Below are 23,872 nucleotides of genomic sequence, written 5' to 3'. Positions count from 1 at the left end.
TATTTGACATTCAACAGCTTTTCATTGCGGGTGGGTAGAGGAGGGAATTAACCTTTATCTCAGCCCAGTCACTGATCCCGCAATGACAGAGTAATTACCCTCCGGCTCCCAACCAAGACTCCTGGCCGGATCATAACTGGGGGAGATGTGGAAAGTGGGGCGTTTCTCTAACCTCCTTGGTCTTGCCTGCAAAGAGTTGGGGGGTTCTGAAAGGATGTCCCAGGTCGGGGTGCACTAGAATGTGTGACTTTCTGTCCCTCATCCTATCAGCATCTGGCACTTCAACATCTCTGCCCCATCGAGCTTAGTAAGCCTAAGGCTCAGGTAAAGCACAAACAGCTCTTTAGGGAAATGCCTGGGGCCTCCGTTTTAACATATTCCCAGCCCACAGCAGCCAGTAGGCCCGATCCGGAAACTTCCTGAGTCTCCAGCTCCTTTAAACCAAAATACTCAAGAAGTTCCTGGAGCCTGAGAAATTCAACATTAATTCACTACTGAATTCAAATGACTTCTTCCCGCAGCACCCCAGTTCTCTGGGTACAAGGAACTGGCATTTCAAGCACGGTGCCTATCATTAAATTCCTTGCAGCATAAAAATATTTTAAATCTACTACAGGACTATTACAAAGTTCTTTATTTTGGAGCCATGGTCAAAGTTCCATAAGTGAACCCTGACAGATGTGGCTCAGTTGGTTGGGCTTCATCCTTCAAAGGGAAAGGTCACTGGTTCGATTCCCAGTCAGGACACATACATGCCTGGGTTGCGGGTTTGGTCCCTGATGGGGCTCGCATGAAAGGCAGCCAACTGATGCTTCTCTTGTTCACATTGATGTTTCTTTCCTTCCTTCCCCTCTCTCTAAACATAAATAAATAAAACCTTTAAAAAAAGTTCCATAAGTGAGATACTCAGTTGTCTTGGGTGTGTTTGCCAGGAAAGAGTGATTTTGGTCAGGCTCTTCCTGGCTGGATTTCCACAAGCTTTTCCAAACTTCCTCCTGCCCTAGGGCCCTTCTGCCTGGGCAGCTCTTGCCAACCCACCTTGAACCTGGCTGCCTCCTCTTCAGGTCTCCACTCAGCTGCCTCTGCAGGTGGCCGAGTCAGAGGCCAAGCCTCCTAGAGCTCTCCTGCATAGCCCTTATTTTGTATACTGAATAACTGAGGGACTGGTTTAATGTCCATCCCCGTAACCAGTTTGGGCAGCGATCACAGCTATCTCATCTCCCTAGTGTCTAGCACCACATGGCTCCTGAGGAAATGACGACTCTGTGAGTACATGAATATGGGGGGATAAATCACAGGAGGTAGAGTGTTCAGCTGCAGCTTGAGGTCCCTCTGCTTTATTTACCCCACCCAACCTGCCCCTCTCCTGGTCCTTCAGGTAACAGTCTCTTTTATTAGACATATTGCCAGATGAAGCTCCTGTGAACCGTGGTCCCAGGATTTCTGTGGGGAAAGCTGTCCAGGTGCATTGTCCACTAGATAGCAAGCATGCCCCACCTGTTCTGGGCTGCTTGTAACCTCAGGGACCCACAGTACCATTCTACATACAGTTGACCATTGAACAACATAAGATTAGGGGCACCAACCTTCATGTGCATAACATTGCTTTTATATTAAAATACTTTTTCTTCTTTTTTTAAAGATTTTATTTATTCATTTTTAGAGAGGGAAGGGAGGGAGAAAGAGAGAGACACACACACACACCAATGTGTGGTTGCTAGGGGCCGTGGCCTGCAACCCAGGCATGTGCCCTGACTGGGAATCGAACCTGCGATGCTTTGGTTCGAAGCCTGCACTCAATCCACTGAGCTATGCCAGCCAGGGCCCTTTTTCTTCTTTTTTTATTTTTAAAGATTTTTAGAGAGAGGGAAAGGGAGGGAGAAAGAGAGGGAGAGAAATATCAGTGTGTGGTTGCTTCTTGTGCGCTCCCTACTGGGGACTGGCCTGCAACCCAGGCATGTGCCCTGACTGGGAATTGAACCAGTGATGCTTTGGTTCTCAGGCAGGCATTTAGTCCCACTGAGCCACACCAGCCAGGGCTCATGTGTATAACCTCTGACTCCCCCAAAACTTAACTACTAGTATCCTACTGCTGATGGAAGCCTTACTGCTAACATAGTCAATTAACACACATTTCATATGATATATGCATATATACTATACTCTCACAATAAGTAAGCTAAAGGAAAGAAAATGTTATTAAGAAAATCGTAAAGAAGGAAAGATACATTTATAGTATTGTGCTGTATTAACATTGTAAGTTTATGCCATCTGTTTACAAGATGAAAAAAAATCTACGTTCTTGTTTAAAACTGTGTTGTTCAAGGATAAAACTGTATAATACAATTTACAAGGAGAGCTAGCTCAGAGATGGATGTCAGGAGAGCGAGACTGTACAGTCTTATCTCCCGAGCCTCTGCTCAACCAGAGGATCATTATGACCCCTGCAAGCAGGACAAATTGGCTTGTTCCTTCTTTTTTTTGCAGGTTCTCAATAAATGTTTAATGAATAAATGAATAAATGCATGTAGAAATGATATGTACTTTTGATAAAACCAATGAAAATAAACATCACTGATAAAAGCTAGTACCACATTTTATTTTTTTAATTAAAAGATTTTTTTTTGGTAGGGTGAGTTTCTGACTAGGCCATAACAGACTGGATGGGTGTGACGATTAGAAGTGAGCACAGAGCTGATGTGGGGGTGTGCAAAACAGAGAGAAGAAACATAAAGCCATACAGTTATGTTCAAGCAAACTTCTAATTAATTAAAGAAAAGTTTCCATTTATCAAAAATTCTCCAATTGAGTCACGTGGGGTATAAGGGGATATTACATATTAAGAGATTACAGATATTCAGATATGGCCATAGCTACTAGCAAAGAGAAGCAGTTACTGTGTGATAAGTCAGAGGCTTGTTTCCATCTATTTCCAACAGAAAGGGAAAAGCACTATGTAACCCCACCACGAGCTCAGTTTCCTTGTCTGTAAAACGGGAGTGGGAGCATCCGCCTCGCCCATAAGCATCAGGCCCGGTAAAGGACACAGCTCAGTGCCTGCCTGTAGCAGGCGCTCAATGAGTAATAGCTATTGCCATTATCATGAAGACAAGTTTGGCTCTCACAGCCTCCTGGCCCTTCAGCAGCACCTGCTACCTGTGTGCTCACGTGACCTGTGTTAGCTGCTGCACTTGACTGCAAGCCCCGTGAGGGCAAGAGCTCCAGGACGTGAGGAGAAGCCCACGTGAGCCTCTGCTCATCTTTATCCTGCAGACCGAACGTGCAGCAGGCATTCAATGTGTATTGATGGACTGAATAAAGCCATGAGAAAAACACTGACATATATGAAGGAAATTCTTGGCAGACACCACTTTGTGGACTTTTGTGACTTTGCTGAAAAGCTTCACACAGGCAATTTAAAACCACAGCTCTTGCTCAAAAGCGGATTCAGAAGGTTTACCGTTTGGAAACTCAGACAGTCCCCACACTTAGACCACACAGTGACACAGTTTCCACAAAATGGGGAATGGTCAGAAAACAATCCTTCATTCACACTAAAAACACAAGATTTATACCGTAATACTAGTTGTTTTTTATCCCCCAAATTATAAGGAGGCCTGTAGTACTGTTCTGGGTGAGGTCTGTCTGAGTCCAGAAACTGCTGACCTTCACTTTTGAGACAAAGTCTCCGCTGAGACAAGAGGACACATCTGGGTTGTCATCCAGGGCCTCTGACTGCGGCTAAAAGCTGACATTTCAGCTCAGAGTTTGAACCTTGGTATTAACTCTCCCAGCCACAGGCTGAAACCCTATCAGCTGAAGTCCAGTTAGTTAGCTTGGATCCTTTCCAAGGTCGCTGACACCACCCTTAGTTCTGCCTGGTCACCCATAAGTGGGTACCAGGGGTAGCAGGGCCAGGGGGCTGAGTGAGGGCATGCAGACAAGATGCCCTGGGCAGAGGGGCCGTGAGGTCTCTGGAGGGTGTCAGTGTGGCAGGTTCCATTCGTCACACCCTCCGAGGTCCTTTCACTCTGGGCACTTATCCCCTGCCGTGTAAAATTACGGGGAGGGGCCGAAGGAGCTCTAAGGTCCATTCCACCTGGAATATTCAGTGATTCTCTGAAAGACTCAAAAATACTAAAGGCTTTTATTTAGGGATATTGGGCCTATCACTGTCATGTCTGAACTTGAGCCATAAGTCAAGAGAGTGCCTGACGGTAACAGGGTTCCTGATTTGAAAGCAGTAAAACCAACACTGGTTTTAAACTCGCAGAATCAACAGGAGACGGATGTGGAGCAGCAACTGGACACTGGGGAAACCCAGGGAAGTCGGGAAGCAGAGGCCTCAAAGGGCCTCCAGTGGCTCTGAGGGTCTCAGGGCCGGGGCTCCAGACTCCAAGGCCTGGGGCAGGGTGGGGGGCGCGGTGAGAGGTTCTTACAGTTGTGCCAGGGCAGGGAGATTCTGGGGCTGAAGTCCCCAGCGTGAACCAGACACTTATAATTACCCTCCCACCAAAATCACACACAGCAAGGAACGGGTAATGTCCTACAGGGAACCTGGGGGGTATTGTGGAGGGGAGCTCGTGCTGGGTGTGAAACCCATGAACATCCGCCACAGAAGGAAGGACGTAAGAATACAGGTCAGTGATGCCCACGCACCTCATTCTCCAGCATGGCCTTTAATGCACAGCAAGAGACTGTACACATGAAGCAGCTACTCCAAATATTTCAGTCTGGAAAGCACAGTGTTCGATATGATTATATGGGTTTTGCTGAAAGAAGCATTTAGTGATAGTAGTATCATGATCCACAACACACTGAACATGTAATTAGTGAAAGAATTCTGGGAAATTTTAACAAGCCTTCAGAGGAAATCACTGACCCCGTCAGCCAGCTCAGGCCGCACACAGGCACAGAGTGAGCGCCCGGGAAGCCCCCTCGGAACTCACTGAGCACAGCAACACCCCCGAGTGCTGGCAAAACTAGGTCTGGTGTCCACCAGCAGTTCAGTTTGTCAAATTCGGATCACTCAGTCAGTCAACAAAGAGTTTCCTTTCCTTTTCTACTCCCACACGAGTCTCAAACCTCTTTTCTCATGGATTCTAACCCATGAAATCTCCCAAACACGTTCCTCACGACTGGACATTCATTTTATACCTTGAGTGGCATTTGTCCCTCAGGTCCCTTACAGCTCTCTGTAGTCAACGGCAACTTCCCTCCGTCCTGACTTTCACACACCACACACCCAGAGCCTTTGCAATTCCACCAGAAACCTAACCTGAAAGAAGCAAACTGCTAAGCAGAAAAGCTGCTCCCTAGACCAATAACAGTCCAAGGGACAGTCACAACTTGTGGCTGTCCGTGAAAGCAGACAGTGGGCAAGCATGTGGTCCATTTCTATGTTGGGAACTGCCCTGCCTGGTTTCAGGAAGCTGTAACCCCCCACAGCTAAGACTGAGTGAGAGACCTCTGGACCAGAAGCCACTAAGGAGACAAGGTTATCTCCCTGGCAGGAGCACTGCCTGCTCCTTGCCTGGCCCCCAATGCTTGATCAGTTAGCCAATGACGGGTAAGATTCCCCAAGGGGGGAATGACCAAGGACAGGCATGATCATGTGAAGGCCCCAGGGGAGGACTTGGGGGGCCATGGAAAGAGGGGGTGATCACCCCTTGGCTTTGACAAAGCCTGAGTCCTCATTCTGCCTGTGAGAAGTCTCCAATCTCTCAGCTGCCTTGTCTCCTCTGCCTGACTCAAGCCTGTGACAATGACAAGGGGCAGTGCAACCCTGGGCTGGGAACTGCGGACTTCCTGGGGTGATTAGGCCTGGGAAAGGATATGTAAAATCTTGTGAAACCTGCTTTGCTGAGGATGCTCTTAATTAGATTATAAAGGCCTGGGCAGGAAATGAGTTTAGTCCCTTAAGTTTTGTAACTTTTTAGGTGATAGACCCTGACTCAGTGTGAGCCCTTTTAGCTCTTTGAACATTGTCTATTCGTTTGATCCTTACTGCCTGACAATGATTAATGAACTTTACCTGTATTCCTGTGCAATTTAAAAGCCAGTAAAAACCCTGTGAAGGGAAGGATTAGGGTGCTCTCCTTTGAGAGAGTGGCCAGGACTCTCCGAGCCACTCTCCCCTTGAGAGGGTAGCTGTGCTGTCCCTTTTCCTCTACAGGACTCGGTAGTCCGTGTGAATTTATCTCATGTCTCACCCATGACGCCGCGGACACTGTGGGCTGGTGTGTGCATCATTTCTACACTTGAGGGCTCACAGCACAGCCCCCTCACGGCTGCCTTCCTGATTGGAGGAGCTGCACCCTCTACAGGCTTGTGTGCCTGTGTTCCTCTCTGCCGGCCTCTCTCTTCTGTCCTTCCCTTTTTTTTAAATCCTCACCCGAGGACATTTTTTCAGGGTTTTTTTTTCTTAGAGAGAGAGGAAGTAGAGAGAGAAACATCAGAGAAGCATGAACTGATTGCCTCCCATACATGCCAGAACCAGGTATCATACATGCCCAGCCTGGGGACCAAACCCGCAACCTAGATCACCTAGATCTGAGCCTGACCTGGGAATTGGTCCTGCAGCCTCTCAGTTACAGATGAGGCTCCCACCGAGCCACACCAGCCAGGGCTCCTCTGCCCCTTCTTTACAGACAGACGCCTTCCCCGCAGAGAGGGGCCACAGGAAGGCCATCTGACTGGAAGGGGGCTAGGAGACTCCTCTTCAAAATGCATTCACAGAGCAAACTCTCCAGGGGAAATCTAGCTTAAATTTATGTTCTCTTGGATGACTGTGTGGGGATGTGTTAGAGAAAATGGAGAAACCCTCCCCTCTCTCCTCCAGCCACTGCATAAGAGGATGCATTACTTATTCCCTATAGTTTTCCTACACCCTTTGTACTTTTAAAGGCTAATATAAATCCAGACAAAGCATGTTGTTTAGGTAATAATATTGCGCCAAGATTCATTTCTTAGTTTTGATACATGTACCACAGTTAGAAAAGATGTTAATGCCAGGGGAAGCCTGGGAAGGGTACTCGCAAACTCTGCAATGTCTTTGTAACTTTTTGATAAATCTACAGTCACTGTAAAATAAAGAGGTTTGTTTTCTTTTTAAGTGAAGTGAACAATGTTTCCAAACTTGTCTTGTTTGTTTGAAATCTATGCTGACTTTGTAGTTAGAGCCAGAAATTCTCAAGAGGAAAAAATGTAATTTTGCAACCTCTATCCTTTCAATAGGCCCTATTTAATGTTAATATAGTAACAGCTGCAGTTAAATAAAATCTCAGTGTGGTTCAGCAATACTGAAGTTTCATTAGATACCATATAACAACAAGAAACTTTATCAAAACTCATCCCCTACCACCAGCCCTTGGAATTAAAATGGTCCCAGATGAGTTTCCAGCACATAAAAGGCCATTTAGCATGCAGTGTGTGTGTGTGTGTGTGTTTAAGATTACCTGTTCTTAAAGAGGTCTTCCCTCTTCATTATTCATGAATAATGAAAAATAAATCATGACACATTTTCTTGAATCCCAATAACAAATCGATTTTTGAACTCCTTTGAAAATGAAAGAGACAAGTAAATTCTAAGAAATGGGATGTAAATAAGAATTAAAATAGAGTAAGCTCTGTAAGGTCGCTCTTACTTGTCCCTCTGGATATTATTGTTTTAAATTATTTTAAGCACTTGAAGGTGAGGGGGAGCTACCCTGGTGTCAATAAAGAACGCTCATTCATGAGTTTTCTTCCCTCAGATCTCTCCTTTCTAGAATGTCACCAGACCTCTCAGCAAGCCACCCCCAATTTGCCCCACCTCACCCCCCCCCCACCTCAATTAACTCCTTTAACCTCTTTGGGTCTCAGTTGTCTCACCTGTAAAATGAGAAGAGAAGATGGAGCTGAGGGTAGGATGAGAAACTGGTAGCCCAGAGGCCAGATTTGGTGCCACACATCTGTTTGTTAGCCCCCAAATTAGGTGCTTATTTAATGTCACTTGTCAAAATTTCATATTGAGGATATGTCTCATAAAACCCTGGCCTGGGCCCTGGCTGGTGTGGCTCAGTGGATTTAGCGCTGGCCTTCGAACCAAAGGGTTACTGGTTTGATTCCCAGTCAGGGCACATACCTGGGTTGCAGGCCAGGTCCCGTGTAGGGGGCGTGTGAGAAGCAACCACACATTGATGTTTCTCTCCCTTTTTCCCTCCTTTCCCCTCTCTCTAAAAATAAATAAATAAAATCTTAAGCAAACAAACAAACAAACAAACCGTGGCCTGGGCCCTGGGCTTCCCCTGACATGTCAGAAGGCTGAGGCTATATTCCAGCATGGCGACAGGGCAGCCAGTGTGAAGACAGCAGCCCGTCATCCCAGGGACTTGTCCTCCAGACCAGCACAGTCTGACTCCCTCCCGGCCCACTGTTCTCATCAGTCACCTACGTGGCTTCTGTGAACATCTGGCTTTGCAACCCTTCCAGCTCTAAGGTTCTGATGCCCAGGGTCCTTGATTACTAGTAAAAGAGAGTTTTAATTATGCTTCCAGTGCCCTGAATCTTTTGCATGGGCTGGTATAAGCCCAACAGGGTATATTTCCTTTGCTGTGCACTTCCGTATGAAACGCAAGGATACACCTAAGCCTGAGACCGCCACCACAGGAGAACAGGTATTCAGACAGTTCTCAAATGCCTGCTGCCTGCAGCTGCTCTTCTAGAAAGGAGATCCCACTTTAAGGGCTATTTGGGTCACTGTGGAGCCAATGTTGGCTGGATAACTACTCTACCAGATCACTGGTTACATAATTTAAGAACTCAAAAATACAATCCCAGTGATCTTCTCTCTTCCTCCTTACAGAACCAATTTTAGAGTGGAAATAAAAAGAACAGAGCACTCAAGGTGCAGTTGCTCATACTAAAATGCTGGATCAGGTCAAAATGGACCAAAAGTTATGTGAGGACTGCACAAAGAAAAAATATTGTAATTTTCATAAGTGGCAAAACTTTTTATCTCCTGGTGCCACTAGGAGAAAAACAGAAGGCTAAATTGGTTTTGAAACTATTTGGAAACATGTTCTTTTTATAGGAGTGGAGATTAGCCTTTCAGAAGACATGTGCCAGGTTCCCAGAGGGCCAGGCCCTTCTTATTTTGGAAATAAGTTTAATACCACTCTTTCTTTGGATGGGGAAAAGGGGGTATAAGCTATTATGCCGCTGGACTTGACATTAAAATGCCCCAGCACTTCATAACATCGCAGCTTCTCTTGTTTTGTTTTTATTTTTTATGTTCTAACCTTCAGTCTAAATTTGTAACACTGCTGAAGACCTTAGGAATGATGAGGAAATTACCTCATTCCCTTTAAACTTTATTAGACAGCAAAGTTCTTTCCCTACATGGCAAACCAAGAAGAAAGCAGAACCCAGTTACGTCTGTTCAGGAGCTGCTACAACTTACCTGTTGTTTTGTTCTGGGCATGTCTACAACCTCTTTGTGAGCAGCGGACCCTGGCCACAGCTAGCTGGCCAGGGACAGTGCCTGTCTTCCCCCCACTATCCCCAAGCAGTCCATGGGGGCGCTGGACAGGGAGGCCTGGCAGAGTCCTGGCCACCAAAGGTGCCCAGTACTAGATGAGTCACTTTCTGATGGACTTGGAATCGGTTGTCTACACGTATAGGGAAACCTGCAGTGGAGTGCAAGGGGAAAGAGGCAGGCCGAGGGCCTCAGACTGGGGGGAATCCCAGAGAGGGAGGCAATGGGCGTGGGCTCCTGTCAGCGGGTGTGTGCCACGCGAGGGGCTGACAGGCGGATGACCCGCTGCCTGGAGCCTGCCTGCGCGGCTGTGGGGATGCCGAGTAGTTAGTTCCCGGCTCTTCCTGGAAATAAGCCCCACCCACCGGCCACCGGAGCATCACCTGGAAAAGGCCAACCCACACACTTTGTTGTTAGAAGCTTTTAGTAACACTTCGTAAAAAAAAAACCCTCAAAAAACTAAACTCCATGAATAACGGAGACATTTATGTCTACAAGGAAGAGTTTTAAAGGATCAATCATCTCTATTAGGACATGGGCAATAAAACCCTCTGGAACTGATGAATTTGTAGAAATCATCTGCTGACTAATGCATTGCTTCTTGTAATCCATAAAAATTGAAGCATTTTCTTTTTTTTTTTGGTATACTATGTTAATATTCCAAGGAAGACAGATTCACAATCACTTTCATGAACCATAAATACTAAGGAGAGACTAAGAAATGAAAGGGGAAAAAAAGAAGAACATGACATGGCTGATGATGGATATACCAAAACAGGTCATTCAACTACAAATAAATATAAACTATCTGGGTGGAGATGTAAGGCTATCTATAAAATGTACAGATACAAGTGACAGTTATTAGGCAGTCAGATCTACAAACCAGACTGAAGAACACTCTTTCAGCTTCTAGTAAGCTTTGCTTTAATTCAAACTTACGTCAGATAGAAGTAACTAAAAAATATTTCATGAGTTCTTTCGAAAAACCATCAGTCTGGGGCTGAGCAAACTCCGATTGAGTTCATTCCCATCACCGGGACATTTCCTAGCCTAAACCACCATCTTTGGAGTGATACCTATTTTGTGCAGAAAACACCACAAGAGTAGGAATAAATCAGAGTAATCTAAAATGACACAACAAGAAACTGAAAACAGAGAAAGACAAGTGATAAAGATTGGTCATAGAACATGTTTGACGTGATTACTTAACAAATATATAAGGGAAATAATAAAATTATTCATGAAAGTAGCCAAAAACCAAACAAAGGAAACGGACCAAGAGCACCTGCCAAGAGGAGGGCTGTTGCAGAGCCGCTGAGACTTGGTGAGTGAAGGAGAACGATGGCTACAGAGAACGGGCGGGGGCTCAGTTCTTTGACTGGCGAGCTCAGAATCACCGCTGGGGAACACAGAAGCACACACCTCCGCCCTCTCCTGTGTCCCTTTTCCTGCTCCTTGTTCTCACTCATATTCTAACAAAGCCAGGTGTCCTAATGGAGACTCTTTTACGGGCTAATTCTGAACTACACAGATAAATACCTTTCTAGTCTTCTTGGTTTTGTGATTGCCCGCCCCCTGCCTCCCCGGCCTTTTGGGGCTTATAATAAAATATTCACTAGAAACTCTGTCTAGAAGGAACCAAATCTGTTTCCACTTGCGAGGGGAACAACACAGAGATCTTCTCTCCTCCACCTTCCTGAAACCAGTGCCTCCTTATGTCCCCTGCAGTCAGCGGGTGGACTCCGTAAATGGAAGTGATGAACAGAAAGGTACCCAACGCTTTGCTGCTGCCTTCTCTGTCCCCTGGAACTCAGCACAGTTCTCAAGCGCCAGGCATGCCCTGGCCCCGTCCCCGGGAGAGGACTGTGTGCGGCCCAGTGCTGCAAGGAAGGGTGGACAGCCAGGGAAAGTTGTTTACAGGTGGGAAAGGAGAAATGGCAGCACACAGTCCTCTCCTGGGGATGGGGCAGAAAACGGAGTGTGTCAACCCAGGGAGACCACTGTTCTGTTGGTAGAAGTACTCACACAGAAGAGCTCAGGTCTGAATGGAAGAAAGCAATTTCATCACTGTCTGACAACAAGGGTGTAGAAAAAGAAAATGAGAAACAAGATGTTGAGAACTTTTCTACCGAGTGATAAAAATTAGAACCCACTTCTACTTTTGAAGATCTTAAATAAGGAGACTAGACCTGTTCTTCAAATTAAGCTGCAAAAATATTTGTTTTTTTTTTTTTAAAGCGGCCTTGGCTGAAGAAGGACAGAGTTTACCGAGTGGGAGCAGCGCACGGGGTGCCTGGGGGCTGCGTCAGGCCTGGGCCGAGGGAGGTGGGTGAGGAAGTTTAATCTCCAGGGACCCGCTCCCTCCTTCGAAAACGGTGGTCAGGGTTTGATGGGCTGACCTCTCAGGTCCTTTCTGTCTTTAAAACCCTGTTACTTTTCTACTAAAAATGGTCAATTTCATAACTGACATTTGAATTTCTACAGAAGTTTTGTGCAAAATAATCTCCTAGTCACTGACAGTATAAAGCATCATCTGTCCTAATGGCTCAAGGAGCATCAAGCAGCTAAAGAAAAGCATCTGCAAAGCCTTTCTTGTTAAAACACATAGGACTGAACTTCAGATGTGAGAAAACAAAACCAGTCATGTCTTCAGGGGCAAAGGTCGGGGAGTAAAAACAAATTTCTATCTTAAAATGCAGATGTAATGTTATAGAGCTTATATAAGCTCTTAAGAAAGGACCTGGAATTACTGTTATTGGCACTAATAAGAAATTTCAGAATGTAGCTGAGTTTTGAGTAAATTTTAAAACTAAAAGGCAAAAAAAAACCCTCAACTGAAAAACTAAAAACTAAAGGGTATTACCAAATACATCAACCAACCAGATCACAAGCATTCATCAAGTGGCGGTTCCTCAGGAAAAGCCTGATCCGGTATTACGTTTGTCTTTGATGGAGGGAAGGGTAGGTAAGAGGCATACCCACAAAAAGATGACCTAGTAAATATAAGACAATGTCACTGAAAGAGCCAGAAACCAGGGCCAGAAATGGACAGGTCTGGTCTGAATTTTGTCTGGCATAAGATTTTAGGCAAATCCCTGAACCTCCCAGGGCCTTGATTTTCTCAACCCTAAAATGGGAATCCTAACTGCCTTGCCCAATTTCAGGCATCTCGAGTAGCAAATGTGATAATAATGAACATGAAAACATTCAAGGCAAGAAAGCCTTTTAAAAGCTGAGTATGAGGAAGTGGCACAGAGTGGAACGGAAGTTCAGAAGAGAGGGGATCAGGTACAGCTTCCCCAAGGAGGTGGGGCTCTGGATCGGAGCAGGCCCTGGACGAGCACGTGACAGGTGGTGTGGCGGGCAGAAGCAGCAGCGCCTGGGCCTGGGCCTGAGACTTAGCCCAAGGCTGGAGGGCTCATGCTGGGGGCTTCCCCGAAAGTGGAAAAGGAATGCCAGAGAAAGCACCTGGAGTTGGAAATGCAGGCAGAACCAGAGGATGGAGAAAAGTGCACAATGTAGGTGGTGAGATGCTCCAAGGGCTCAATGTGCATGTGATGAGAACGCCTGCACCCATTTTTTAAATGTGCGCCCTGAAAGATTTTCCTTAGGAGGCAAGGACCACTGTGGGCAAACCAATTGGTAGGCGAAGACTTCAGATACTCCAACCACAACATTTCAAAAGGCTGTAGTTCCACAATAGCCTGAATCACCTAGTGGCCACTTACACACACACAGCCCCGGAACTTGGTGTTTACCTGAAACTTATTTTTCAAAACCCAGTCACATTTCCCTGGATGGATAAAGCAGCCTTCACAGCTCTTAAACAAAAATCAACATAAATTTGAAAAGCAGGCAAAGGTGGCATTAAACTTTTCAAGGGAAAAGGTCAAAGCACAGAATACGTTCAACCCTGGTAATTTCTGGTCATGCTCAACACACAAAATGATTTTACCTGCACCCTGTCGAGCTCTCCAACCAACAGGGGAACGTGGTAACTGCATGCCACACAGGCTGTTTCCACTGCTGCGTCCCAGGCTGCCGGATCACATCGCTTATTAAAGTTATAAACTTTAATACATTTTGTAGCAGTAATAAAGACCTCTTAACTCGGCCTATAAAAATGGGAATTCGTGTAATTTAAATGTAGCCCAAATCACAAAGGAAACAAACTACTCAGCCATTCAAGCTTCTTTAGCAGTGCCATTGATGGAGGAGTAACTGGGCTGGAACTCTTGCAGAATAATACACTGAAAATAACGTGTGATTAGTACCATTCTAGGAAGAAATGTAGGTAATTTAAAGTTTTCTGCTAGTTAAAAGTACAAACAAATAAAAAGGCAAATCCTTTTCAAGTACTTTGGAAATAACTTCAGGAGAATTTGCTTTCCATTAACATGTCAATTAAAAACTTTCTTATCTTCTCATTAAACAAGAGAAAATGCACCTGTTGCAGGTACTAAAAAACAATAAAACTGGAATTAAAATGTACTGGGTCTACAATTAGAACTCGTCCGTAATGTAAAACTGAGCCCTTTCCTTTTTGAACAATGGGTGTTATGACTTCGGTTGAGTACCAGAGGTGGTCCGAGTGCTTTCGAATTGTTCTAAGAGAGAGGGCAGCAGTCGCCTGAAGAGAGATGTCCTGCAAAGCCCAAGGACACAGAGGGACTGGAGCAACCAGTGGCAGAGAAGCCCAGGTTACAGCGACTGTATTAAGAATCATCATGATGACAACATAAAATGGTGCAACTTCTTTGGAAAACAGGCAACTTCTTAAACAGTTAAACACACACCTATCTTATGATCCAGCCACTCTGTTCCCAGGTATTCCCCGAGAGAAACAAAAGAATATGTCTCTACAGAGACTTTATTAGTAATAGAAAAACACTAGAAACAACCCAAATGGCCATCACCAGAGGCATAGGGTATATCTATAAAATGGAACACTACTTAGCAACAGAAGGTAGTAAGCTATAAACATACACAGTAACACATCTGCGACTGGGGGTAAAGAGGGAGTGATTGAGCAAAAGAGAAAAAACTCATAGACACAGACAACAGTAGACAACAGTGTGTGATTGCTGCGGGGTGGGGGTGGGGTAGGCGAGGTGGAGGAGGGCATGGGGGGACAGGTGGTGAGGATGGAGACTCCACATGGACTGGTGAACACACAATACAGTGTACAGATGATGTGCTGTAGAACTGTGCACCTGAAACCTGTAGAATTTTGTTAACCAGTGCCACCCCAATAAATTCAATAAAAAGGAAAAAATTTTTAAAGTACTTAAGTTAAAAATATAAGTAAACATACACAGTAACATAAATGAATTGCAAAATAATAATACACTGAGTGAAAGCCCAACAAAAATGGAGTATATATTATATAATTCCATTTACTCTCATTTTAGAAAATGCAAATTAACCCATAGTGACAGAAATAAGGTCAGTGGTTGCTGAGGGATGGGACCTCGAAAATCACACAGGGGCACAAGGATACTTTTGGGGGTTGAGAGATGTGTTCATTATCTTGGTTTCAGTGATGGTTTCACAGGTGTACACATATGTCAAAACTTATCAGATTGTACACTTCAAACATGTGCAGCTGATTACATGTCAATTCTACCTCAACAGAGCTACTTAAAAAAAGAATCAAAAGGAGAGAGAAGTGGGGGCAGAAATGGGAGTGTGTTTCCAGAGACAGGGCAGGCTGCACAGGGAGGACCACAGATGCTGAAGCAGAGAGAACTGCACTGAGATGAAACATCACTGAGACGAAGAGGTGCAGTTATACTCCATTTAAGGAAAGCAGGACATTGAAGCAGTGGGCACCCCCACCATAGTGAGTGCAGGAGCCCCTCGAGTTGGCGGGAAGAGTGATACTGTGACAAACTAAGGTCCTGGAGAAGCAGAAGGAGAGAGAGGAACTCCTGGTTTTCCTTGGGATGGTCCTAGCCAGCTCACCTGTGGCAGAGGAGGCAGGGAGATGAGCATTTAAGATGAATGCAGACACATGGGAGCAGGACTCCTTTAAAGTCGCCTCCCTGGTCCCAAATCAGACATCGAGAGCACCAATGCCCGGCATCCTTCTTTACTCCTTAACTGCGTGAGGCCCGTGAGCACTGACACACCTGAGGTGATGCAGTCCAGGGCAGGGCTGTGAGGATCACGTGGATACCACGTGAGCAGGGGCTGGCCACCTGGAAGGGGCACTGGGATGCGTGCTGGTTGCTAAATTGATGAACTGAACATCTCCCAACCTGCATCAGGCATTTGCGCCAGGCACAACGGAGCTACTGGGAAAAGGCAGTGAAATAAAGGAACCTTGCCGCCCTCCAGGCTCTGTCATCAAGTTGGGGGGTCGGGACACCAAGGAGGGGTTTGGGCCCGAGGTGACACAGGTTAGCCTGGAAGCAGCCAGCTCCGAGAAGACAGCAGGAAGTGAGGTCACCAAAGTGTTTCCTTCAGGACTCCCCCCCGGCACACCTAGGCTCTGACACCAGAAGCTCCCGGCAGCATCCAACCTCGTCCCCCTCTGCCGGCACCCGCACCAGCACCGAGGGAGAGGTGAGCTGCCTAAACCCCTCAAGGAGAGACGGTCAGCCCTAGGTTTCCCATCCCACCTAAACATTGTGAGTTTTTTCGGTTTGCCTCTAGATCTTCCCTGACTGCCAACACATTTTTGAAACCTCAGTCTTTCCTTTCCAGAGTACTGTCATAGCCCAGGAGGAAGACAGAGACCTGGGTAGGGAGTGGGAAGACCTGAACTCTGTCACGGCTTTGCTCTGCAGAACTCGAGGTGACTCCATGAAAACAAACCCAACCAAACCCTGTCTGAGTTGACTACTATGCTTAACACTAAGGAAGTGGAAGACAGGACTACTCATTAGGAAACCCTTTAAGTTACTCCAGGGTGGGGGGACCTTTTACCTTTCCTTTTATTTCAAATTATTTTAAGCATTAAAAGGAGAAGAGAAAAAAATGTAGTCTGGTGTCAGCAGGAAGGGCAAAACCGCTTTCATAGGTTTCTCTCTGGGCCTTAGACAAATCACTAAGTGACTCTGAATGCTGGTTTTTTCAACTGTAGAAGGAGAGGGGCGCTCTAGATGCGTGGTGTGTGGGTCAGGGAAGTCCTTCCTCCCTTCATTCAGTTTACATTTGAGAGCTTGCTATGTCCCAGGCACCGGCCCAGGCACTAGGGTACAGCAATTGAAAGACAGGCAAGACCCCCGCACTCCAGTTAAGATTCGGAAGAGACTAAAATGAAGGAGAACTACTCGAGGTAACGTGAGGTAGTGAGTGACAAGCACTAGGAAATACAGCAGGAGCGGCTGGGGAGGAGGTGGAGTGCCTCACCCTGGGGAGTGAGGTCAGGGCCAGCCACTCTGGGAAGGGGACAACCGGAACCGAAGGGAGTCTGGAATGACCAGAAGGAGGCGGCCACTGGATTCCAAACGAGAATGGGCAAAAGCCCAGGGGTGGGAGTAAGCCTATGCGGCACTCTTCACAGGTGAATGAACACCTCTTTCTCATGTCTCCCCCTTCCCCCTAGCAGTATGTAGTAATCCCATTCACACACAACTTTTTAAAGAGTAGCAAAAACATCGTTTGATTTGAACAACCCCTTCAAGACAGGGTTTCTCTTCTACACAGTCCCTTCGTTATTCCTAAGTTTCTGTCCTCGTGGTTATAAATTCTCCACTTATTCCAGGCAGAAGTAAACAGGATGTAAATCGGGGTTTCCCAAACTGTCAGGACAGCGATCCATAGTGAGAAAGAAATCTCACACTGTGACCCAGTGTCACAGAAAAAAGGAAGCTAAAGTTTTAAAGAGCCAAGCTGACCACAACTACCTGCAATGGCCTACAGTAATTCTATTCTATTGCATTTTTTCTTAAATGCCAAGGTGACTTCAAAGGTAACATGCTTTGAAAACTACTATTCTAAACTAACAGTGGCTGGTAATTTTGTTCAAAGACAAAACAAAACATGGAAAATTTCAGTATTAACCCCAAAGACTACCTCCCATCCCTTCTTCTTCTGTACTCATACTTGCTTAAAGCAATGGAACTCAAGTTTCTCTGTGACTTGTGGAGGAAATGCCCTGAAGGGACGTTTTCAGGAGGTTTGGGGGGCGAGGAGTGAGGAGAGGAAGGAGAGGAACCCAAATATTCAAATTGTTCACTAGGTGAAGATTCACCTTTGGCTTCAAAGATTGCCCAAGGAAGAAAGATTCATAAAATCTCCATGGAAGCAAGAGAAAGGGTGTGTGGGGTGGGGCGCAGAGGGGAAGCTGTCAGAAAACTGTTACATTTTAAGTGCCCAGAGGGGTCTGTCTGCATTCCTAACCCCCCCACCACAATTCCAGCAGCACTGAGAATCACACCTCAAATGCAGCATGTACACAAGGAGTTCTTAATAACGTTTTGTTTAATAACTTTTGAATGATGGAGCTCATTGTCACCATCCAATCCTAACTTCATGTGTATACCCAGTTATCTCATTGTCCGGAATATACAAATGCCACACAATAGTAAACAAAACTTACTTATCTTCAGTTCATTGTTTAAATCCAGGGAGCTTAATGAGGTCTTTTTCTCAAGCACAAAGCAGGAAAAGGATGTTTTCCATTGCAAGGTACAAGAGATATATTGGCTGTAATAGAAAGATTCCATGTCTCCTAGTGGCCATGGTAAAGCTGGGATTAAAACTAGTGTGTTAATAGCGTGTTAATTTAATAGGTAGTTTCTCAAGGGACACTAACCCTTGGGCTCTGTCAACGAAGGGCTCTCTCTGATGGAAACCATGCCAATTTCTCTGTGAAACGCAGTTACCGTCCTCACCCCTGAAGTCAGAAGTGCACGCACCCAATTTGCAGCAGCCCCAGGGCCCTGGAGCCGAAAAATTACACCTGCAAGCAAGCATTTTCCCACACTGCCACACAGCTGCCACCCACAGAAAGCAGCTCATTTAAACTGTGCCCTTCAGCCCCATTTAGGGGCATCATCAATGATTTCAAATTACAACTGTTGCTTTATCTCAAAAGAGTGATAAATAGGCAGGGGAGCTACATTCATGCTTTCTTTTAAGTCATTTATCTGCTCTCTTCCAAAGGGCACAAAAGCTGTGGAGACAAGTCGGAACCTGTCAGTGCCGCTCATTACCGACGCAGCCCTCCTCGGCCTCCCTCTTCCCCACACCAGCGCCCCTCCCGTCTGGACTTCCTGCTCCGAGGTACCGACCTCCGGTGAGGACGTGCTCGAGGCTCCCTATCCAAACCGGGAGGACTCATCCGAGAGGGCGCGAGTCAGGCGATGCCGGCTAGAACGCCCCCCCCCATCCCAGCAAGTCAATGCACCCCCTTCCCCCCGGTCAACAACAGGCCGGGTTTCGGAAGGGTCGAGTCTTAGAGGAGGGCGGCCACCCATTCAAATACAGGAGCATTCGCTCAAATGCGAGGTGGAACAAACCCTGCCGCCGGACCAGGGGTGCGGGCGGGCGAGTGTGTGCGTGCGTGTGCACAGGACACCCTGCATGCGGGCGAGACAGCAGTGGCAACGAGGAAGACCCACCTCGGTTGACAAAGCCACAACTATTAGCGATTTAAAATATCACCCGCAGGCACTGGCTGCGGAGCCAAAATCTCCCTGTATTTATTTTCAGGCAAGTGACTCACAGCCTCGTCTCCCTAAGTAATTCCATTAAAATGAGTCGCCGGTTCCACTAACCCGACTTTCCGCGGCTCTCCGGCTGCCCCTCCCTCCACTCCGCCCATACAGCAAAGCCAGACAGCTCGCAGACGGAGCAACCAGCCGCACCCCAGGGGAGCAGAAGGCAGGCTCTCCCGCCCGGCCCCCCGCCTCGGGGACGGATGAATGGGGCCGCAGGCGGGCTGGAGCCCTCGGAGGGCGCGTGCGGGCTGTGCGCGGGCTGCAGACGCGTGTGTGTGTGTGCGCGCGTGGGCACGCACCCCGGCCAACTTACTGAGGTGGAGTTGGTCCTCGCGTGGCCCTGGTTCCGCACCTCCTGCTCCCGGAACTGCAGTCCAGCCAGATGCTTCTCCAGCGCCTCCCAGTCCATTGGGGGCATCGGGGGCTCCGCCGGCACGCATGTCCCGGCGTCCGTGGGCTGAAGGCAGAGACCCCCTGCCACCGGGCCCCGGCCGCAGCGCCGGCCCCCCGCTGGCTGGGGCTTCTGGACCGCCCGGCGGGGGACTCGAGAACCGCTCGGCCAGCCGGCCACCACCACGTTGCCATTATGCCTGAGGTCCTGGGGGTTGTGCGGGTGGAGGTTGCCGTTTGGCACCGGGGGCGGCATGGCGGTGGTGGACCCCCTACCGCCACCGCGGGTCCTGGCGCTCACGTCCCCCGGCTCCCGGGCGGGACAGCGGTCATCTCGGTACCCTGGTTCGTCGCGCTCGTCCTCCTCTTCCTCCTCCTCCCCGTCCTCCTCCGGCGCCCACTCATCAATCACCTTCTTCTGGTAAACCGGGAAGGGCTCCTCATAGTCCTCCAGGGCAGACACCAAGTCCAGGCTGCCTCCCGGCGACGACGACGATTTGCACTCGGAGCAAGGGGTCACTTTGGTGGAGTTGGACTGCGAACTGGCGCGGCTGCTGCTGCTGCTGCTGCCGGCGTCACTGCCTAGATCCATCCCATCCTCTCGGTAATCCTGGGGGGAGGAGGCAGAGAGAGTGAGCCTCCGGGCCGAGATTGCTCCTGCTGCCCGCCGCCCGCCACTAAGGCCAGGGCCCCGCGCGCTGCGCCCGTCTGGCCGGAGGTGCGCCCCACCAGAGGCCTGGGGGCGGGAGCCGGCACCGGCCTGAGGCATCCCTTATCCCACCCCCCTTCCTGCCACAACCAGACTTCCTCCGGGCAAAAAACTCAGATCAGCAAAGGGGGTGTCCAGCCACCAGCGCGCACACTTTCCTTAAAAGGGGCCGCGGGGCACGCACGGACTTAGTTTTAACCATTTTGCGCCGGGCGCGCCCCGGCACCCCGCCCCAAGGATTCTCGGAGAACCAGACACTTTCCCAGAGAATTATAATTCCCCGGAGGCGGGGACTGAGAAGAGGGTGGGCGGATACTAAATTCGCACCTCAGTCTACGCGCGGAGACCACCGCCCACCCGGCCCCGCCCCGCCCGCCCGCCCGCCGCGGGTGGCGGGGAGCCCGGCTCCGCTCGCCCGCTGAGCTTTACTTTCTAAGGAGCCGCCAGCAGCGCGGAGGTCTCACTGCCGCCTCCGCGCCTCCCTGGCTGGCCCTTCCTCCGCTCGCCGGAAGGCTCGGGTAGGTGGGCGCTCTGGGTTCCCGCTGAACGGGGCAGCTCCCACCGCCCCGAAAGGTGTGACGGGCCCGGGCGCGGCGGCTGTCGCTGCAGGCGCCGCCGCCCGCGGGGAGGAAGGACGCGCCCTCCCGGCGGCGGAGCCGGTCCCGCCACCGAGCATGCCCAGAGGATGCCGGGCGCGGCGCAGTCCGCTCTGCCGGTTTTCGCAGCGGCAGACTGGGGCCGAGGTCGGGCGGGGATGAGGTGGTAGTGGCCGGGAAAAGGCCCGAAGGAAAGAGGCGCGGGGTGTTAGGGGCACAGAGCTGGTCAATGAGCAGGGGCGGCGCCCTGGAGAGGGCGGTGAATTTCAACCCCCAGACACACTCGTATTTCCTGGGCGCGCCCCACGCCCTCTCTGCGGGGGCCGGTTATCACGCCTAAGACTCCCGACACCCCAAAGCGCGGGCTGGACGCCTCCTAACCCACGCGAAAGTCCCCGAGTGGCCTCGTGAAGGACCTCCCTCCCCCACACGCGAACATACACAAGCCCATGTGGGAGCCCGAGTGACGTGTGCGCGGTTGTCATGCACCATCATTTCCCTTCCACCTTCCTCCTCGCCGCTTCCTCTCCTCCACCACTCAGCTCCAGTCGCCTACCCGCCCTCCCTTTCAAGTTCTGGCTGTGGGTGGAACCTGTTGCTTTAGCTCGTTTTCCTTCCCTCCCGGCTACACTCTGAGTGTGACAACCTCAAGAGAGGCCTGTGTATGGGAAATGGAAGAGTAAGTGTGTGATGGGGTTGACACCTGGCGTGCTCACAGAGAATCTGTTCCGGAGAGACTCCAAAGCCCTCTTTGGCCACCTCCAATCAAGGAGACAACAAAGGAGGGGAAGAAGGTATCAGGTGACACACTCCTGGCACCTGGACGGCTTTGCTGCTGTCAATTGTTCAGAAAACGGAGTCGAAGGACCCTGTGCTGGGATGTTCACCCAGATTAGGGGAGAGGGGATCCTTGCATGATATATACATGTATCAAATCACTATGTGCACACTTTAATTATTTATAGTTTTATGGGCCGGGGAGGGGGGGAAAAAGAGAAACCACTCAATTTTACAATAGTCTGAGGAAACGCAGTTTCTCTCAACTCCCAGATCTGGACCTGTTACTCATTACTCCCAGCGAATTCTAGCCTGGACCAGGCCACTGCCCTAGCTTGGCACAGTCCAGATGCCAGATGGAGGACCAGGAGAATGCTTAGGATTCTTCAGTAGGGAGTGGCTGCCACCGTGACATTCCTTCTAGGTCCTAATGGGGACTTGGTGCAGAGACCCTTTGTTTAAGTGATTTCAGTGAAGTGCGACTCTTTCCTCTCCTGGGTAAGCCTGAGCCAGGGAAGATAAGCTAATCGTCTGACTTTTCTGGAAACAGCAATCTTATGAATAACAGGAAAAGGGGCTTTCTTTTCTGGAGCTCTTTACAGGACTGATTGTAACTTAGAATGTCTTTTACGGTAAGGTCTGCAAGGAGCCTGCCTTGTGCTCCAAATATGGTTTGGTTTTGAGGTTGCTGCAGAGCCTGGGTCAGCGGGCTGCCCCACTGTGGAATGGAGGTGGCTCAGGGAGTGTTCAGAGATGTGAGTGGTGTGCTCGGAACCAGGCAGCGGCTTTTCACGTCCCCGTGTGACTTGGCAAGGCTTAGGTCAGGAAAAGTTCCCTGCTCCGTGTCAGGACGCAGGTAGCAGCAGGTAGGTATTGAGCAGCTGGAGTGGTAAGAGAGACTTGTGGTCTCAGTTCACGTTTCAAACCTCGGGACCTCCTCAGCCACCCAGCCGGACTCCCTCCTGGGCTTCAGCTCCTGTCCCTGCTGCCCAGATGGTCTGTGTTCAGGGAATGCAAAATGAGGCCTTAGAAAAACATTTGGCAAGGTAAATACACTGCCAAAAATGCATGGCATTTCAAAGCCAAATACAAACATCTTTGAATTATCTGTCTGTTCAAATTATTTTTTGACCAGATATTCTGGATCAGATGGGAAACTACCAGGTTTCTTTTTTTCTTCTCTCTTCATGCAAGGTGCCTGACTAGCCCAGGGTCCGTTCTGTTTCCAGCTTTCCACCGCCTGCCAAGAACCGTCCCACTTCGAAACTGGAGGCCCTGCCAGCTCCCAGGCCAGCAACAGTCTACAGATTCTTCCGGCAGGATGGAGAGATAGATGATTTGCAAAGTGATTGAAAGGTCCTGTCTTCCTGTTTCAGGAAGTCGCCTAAGTTAGCGGCTTGGAGCTTACAGACTTAGATTTGTCCCCTGCCACCTTTGTACGTTAACCATCAGAGATGCGAGGAAAGCAGGAGTCATCCCAGACCAGCACCTTCCCCCATTGGTCACCAAGTCCCATCCATCTGTGTCCTGAAATGACTGAAGGGTCTCCACACCATCTCTGCTCGTTCTCCCCAGGCAGTCAGAGTGGCCTTCCTCGCATGCAGATCTGAGCGGGTCTCTCCCACGCTTCATTCAAGCTCTCCACGACCCCTCACTGCCCTTAAAGGAACTGCTTCCTGCCCAACCTCCCCCAAGTTCTTTTGGCAAATTTCTACTCATGGTTTAAGTCTTGGGTTAAATGTCACCTCCTTTTGGGAGGCTTCCCTGATCCTCTGTCCCTGCGCCCTGAGGTCAGGTGACCTTCCCAAGCTTCCATGACATTCACCTCATCTATCACACATGCTGTATGGAAACTGCTGTTTAACTGCTTATCTTTTCTACAACTCAAGAAATCCACTTTATCTAATCCACTTTATCTCGAGACCCAGGCCACACATAAATACAAAAACATATGTAACTGGAAAAAAGTTTTATAAAACTCTTATTTTGTAAAACCCTATCCTACTTCATTTAAACCAAAATCTAGTCACACCTTATTACATTGATTTCATAACCCTTAAATGGGTCAGGGCTCCTAGTGTGAAAAAATACTCCAAATCCCGTGAAGGGCAAGGACATTTCTATCTTGAATGTAAGATAACTGGAATGTAAGGTAACTGGAATGGAATAGGAGTGTCATAAATATTTGTTGCTAGGATTATTAATTATAATA

At 48.5% G+C, this 23,872-nt stretch overlaps 1 protein-coding gene across 2 annotated transcripts in view; it reads right to left on the bottom strand.

The window, feature by feature from the left end:
• SCHIP1 (schwannomin interacting protein 1) overlaps positions 1 to 20,867 on the bottom strand; it is a 125,769-nt gene extending 104,902 nt beyond the window's left edge. The window contains exons 1-2 of one of the 2 annotated variants that reach the window (XM_045851595.1): positions 20,717 to 20,867; positions 19,502 to 20,188 (exon numbers count right to left, since the gene is read on the bottom strand). In XM_045851595.1, coding sequence (XP_045707551.1) covers positions 19,502 to 20,170 — 669 coding nt within the window. In that variant the 5' untranslated portion in view covers positions 20,171 to 20,188; positions 20,717 to 20,867. Of the gene's footprint in view, positions 1 to 19,501; positions 20,484 to 20,716 lie in introns of those variants that run through there. The other variant, XM_045851594.1, reaches the window with a different exon arrangement.
• Positions 20,868 to 23,872: the final 3,005 nt, after the last annotated feature.

The sequence above is a fragment of the Phyllostomus hastatus genome, unplaced genomic scaffold, assembly GCF_019186645.2.
Source record: "Phyllostomus hastatus isolate PE091 unplaced genomic scaffold, TTU_PhHast_1.1 phas_contig_86, whole genome shotgun sequence".
Classification (NCBI taxonomy): domain Eukaryota; kingdom Metazoa; phylum Chordata; class Mammalia; order Chiroptera; family Phyllostomidae; genus Phyllostomus; species Phyllostomus hastatus.
The sequence above is the reverse complement of the archived record's forward strand: the minus strand, read 5'-3'. Positions and strand labels throughout refer to the sequence as shown.